Here is a 3563-nt window from a genome sequence, read left to right on the forward strand (position 1 = left end):
AGTGGAGTGTCCAATAAATAAAAAAAACGCTCTATAAGTGTAAGGAGCTGTTAACCCGAAGCCAAGCTCACGCTATGCACACTGCAGTCAGGTCTCAGAGCCCTGTGCCCTGACACTCGTCACAGGCTTGTGTGCTTGATTTCACCATTGATTTCACTGTGTCGGTGTAAAGATTGACTCCGTGGGACGAAATGCAGAAAATTTCCACTGTGTTACAGCTCAAAAGCCTTCCCCAACTCCTCAGACACACTCCCCCGTTCAGAAAGCTATCTAAGCTTACGAGGGGACTTGTTTTTGTTTCATGTATTCCGTATAAGAATATGACATTTCATTGCCTGTTTCACTACACATTATTTTATTGCATACTGATTACAGTGGCTAATTGCATATTAGCGCAAGGTGGTTTAAACTCTAGAGACTCTGACACAGGTGCTTGCCTGTTAGTATTTCAACAGCTATGTTGACAATTCAACTGAGGGAATGACAAATGCACTCACATGACTTATATGAGTGTCATGATAACTTGATACCAAATGATACCAAATATCTGGCATAAAAACTGACACGTTGAATTTTTACCACCAGCTATACAGTACGTTCTGACCTGCTGATAACCCTGTTCTTGTATCAGAGCTCTCTACTCTCTGGTGTGCTCTGAACAAGGAACTGCATCAGTGCTATTGGCACAAATGACATTTCATAAATACATACCGTAGGTGGGGTTTTGTATGCATACTGATATTGCCATCAACAATTACCTTGTACGACATGAATTCCCCTAACAGATAATCCCATTAATCTTGCTTCCTGAATTCCCACCAGGACCCTGTTCCCCTGGTTCCGAATGCTGTCCTTTAGCTTGGACTAAAATGGACTAAAGTGTTTCTGTGTTCTTCTTGTGGTCTCTCTGACAGCGGCCCTTGAGCAGTTCGCCATCCCATTCCCTCTCTCCAGGCCCCGTGCCCCGCGATGGAGGCCTTCTACGCCAACTCCAGCGCGCCCAACATCACGGCCGTGCCCTGGAGCCAGTTCCTCGGCTGCGAGGCGGACATCTCCGGCTTTGTGTTCTATTTTGGCGTGAAGGTTTTCAACTTTGCCATCGGCCTGCCGGCCAACCTGGTGGTGATGTGGCTAATCCTGAGAAAGGCCAGCGACTCCTCCACTTCTGACATCTTCATCGTGAACCTCGCCGTCTTGGACGCCTGCTTCTGCGTCATGACTCCTGTTGAGCTGCTTAACCGGTTGCTTCTCAACGATGAGCGGATTTGGTACGCCCAGAGGTTCTCCTACGGGCTAAAAGACGTCACCCCGCTGTTCCTCACCTGCATCTGTCTGGACCGCTACGTGGCCGTGGTGCACCCCATCACCTTCACCAAGATCAAAGACCACAGCTACAGGGAAGTCTGCGCTGCGGCCGTGTGGGGTTTTACAATAGCCTACTCCCTGACCAAGTCCATCCTTGGGATAGGTAGTATTGTAGAGGCCTTCAGCATTGTAATTCTCACCTGCTTCACCATAATGGTCTTCTGCAACCTCTCCATCCTGTGGGCCTTGAGGCGGTCAGTGTTAGGCAAGGAGGAGATGCACCCCATGAAGAAGAAGGCCTTCAAGATGGTTCTGATCATTCTGGCCATTATCGTGTTTAATTATCTCCCGCCTGTGGCTCTCTTCCCCTTCCAGTACCACTTCCCTGCTCACGATTTCAAGTGCTACATCAGCGTGTTCCTCTTCTCCTTCATGGATCTCAGCTGCAGCATTGAGCCAGTGCTCTACATTTCTAAAATGGACAAGCCAAACTCCTCAGGCAAGATATGCTGTTTTACAAAGAAGCCCTAACCACTAGCCAAAACGCTCACGTGGTAGACATACTGTAAAGCATTGAGACACCTGACAGCTGGATCCAGCTGTGCAGCACTGGTGCATTCTTGGCTAACTGTGGTTGGTCCCTTGTCAACTGATAACAAAGTGCCTTGAAAATGATCTGGATTGAAAGGTGCTATAGGAGAAAAAATGTTGATTGATCGTTGGTTGATAATAAAGGAGAACCTTGGGACCTTCACATTATAGGCATTAGTCTGCTCTCCAGCCCTTAAGCCACTCACAGGCCTGTTCATTTAAGGCTTTATGCTTTTATATCTCTGTAATAGTTAAAAGTATTTTTTTTGTTTTTTTATTATTTTGTTGCTTGTAGTAGTATTATTTTGAGACACCGTTTTGAAAATGCAGATTGAAACTTAATTAAATGTTACATTTCCTGAATTTTGTAGTTTTCAATCACTATTCCTGACTTGTTAACCTAAAGTAAATAGCCCACATTGTTGAAGCCATTGAAAACGAAGCAACCTGTACCATTTGTTGAGCAGATTGTTTTTGCTGTACATTGAGTAATTGACCCCTTGAATTTGAGCCTTTTGTTTTGATTGGCTAGTTAAATAAACTGCTTTTGCTCAAAAAGAGAGTACTGTTTGTGTTTGTGTGTAGAGCTATATGAGACTCTCATTACTCTACAACTTAGTCTCCAGGTATATGAAGATTGTATGCTAATATCTCCGGTCTGCCTTTTATTAGCAAAATCTAGAATATGTAAGCTCAGGCTTTAGTACATGGTGGATCCTGATACCTATGTTTCACGCATGTAATATTCATGCTACAGACACATGTGTTCTTAATAAAAACTGAACCACTTCATGACTTCATCTCGCCTGCACCACGCACGTGTTGCTGTTTAATTCCCTGCCAATGCTCGCTCTGTTATTGCCTGGAGAAGAGTGCCCTCTGTTGTCTCTCTTTTGGTACACAGCCACAACAATGCTCCTTTGTGCTTCGGCTGTCACACTCACATGTCACATTGAAAGTGTTTCAGTGCAGTGGGATGAGCTCACTAGCATGTTCAACCTGCTTCATTCATGGATCAAGGTCAGTCTCTTTCAATTTTGAAGGGACTGAACAATGAACAAAGTATTGATTGATTCGATCTATTGATTGAATTTATTTATCACTGCCTTCACACTGCCCTGGCTCATTTGGATGATAGAGACACATACGTCAGAATACTATTCATCGATTACAGCTCAACTTTTAACACTATAGTTCCATCCAGACTAGTCAGGAAGCTTAATGACCTGGGCATCAAAACCTCTTTTTGCAGCTGGATTATGAATTTCCTGACTGGCAGAATACAGACTGTGGGGGACGATGGAAAACTTTCTTCCACGCTGACTGTCAATATAGGTGCCCCTCAGGGCAGTGTGCTTAGCCCCCTGCTGTTTTCCTTGTTTAACCACGATTGTGTGGCCAGACACAGTTCCAATTCCAATTCACGAAGTTCTTGGGCTGCCCTGGTGATCTCATCATCTGGCAGGAGGATCATAGGTCATAGGAAGTTTGTTGGTGTTCTGGTGAGTCAAAATGGCACTAGCTTCCTCTAAACCCTGTAGTATGGAAAGTGGCTGAGTGCTTGATGAGGTGTCAGACCATGTGTCGGATGCTGTTTTCTATCTGATGAAAGATTCACACTGCTATTTAAAGTACCTCTAAGAGGCCAACTCACTGAACCAGGGTGT

At 44.7% G+C, this 3563-nt stretch overlaps 1 protein-coding gene across 1 annotated transcript; it reads left to right on the plus strand.

Annotated features, from left to right (window-relative positions):
* The first annotated feature begins 969 nt into the window (after positions 1-969).
* LOC148838597 (somatostatin receptor type 2-like) lies at positions 970-1836 on the plus strand. Its single transcript, XM_088911086.1, has one exon. It carries the CDS (start codon positions 970-972, stop codon positions 1834-1836), a length of 867 nt encoding a protein of 288 aa, XP_088767212.1.
* Positions 1837-3563: the final 1727 nt, after the last annotated feature.

Source organism: Atractosteus spatula, chromosome 3 (assembly GCF_055471065.1).
Source record: "Atractosteus spatula isolate fAtrSpa1 chromosome 3, fAtrSpa1.hap1, whole genome shotgun sequence".
Taxonomy (NCBI): Eukaryota; Metazoa; Chordata; class Actinopteri; order Semionotiformes; family Lepisosteidae; genus Atractosteus; species Atractosteus spatula.

Coding starts and splice junctions, on each gene's coding strand:
- LOC148838597 (XM_088911086.1), top strand. CDS start 970: ATGGAGGCCTTCTACGCCAACTCCAGCGCGCCCAACATCACGGCCGTG.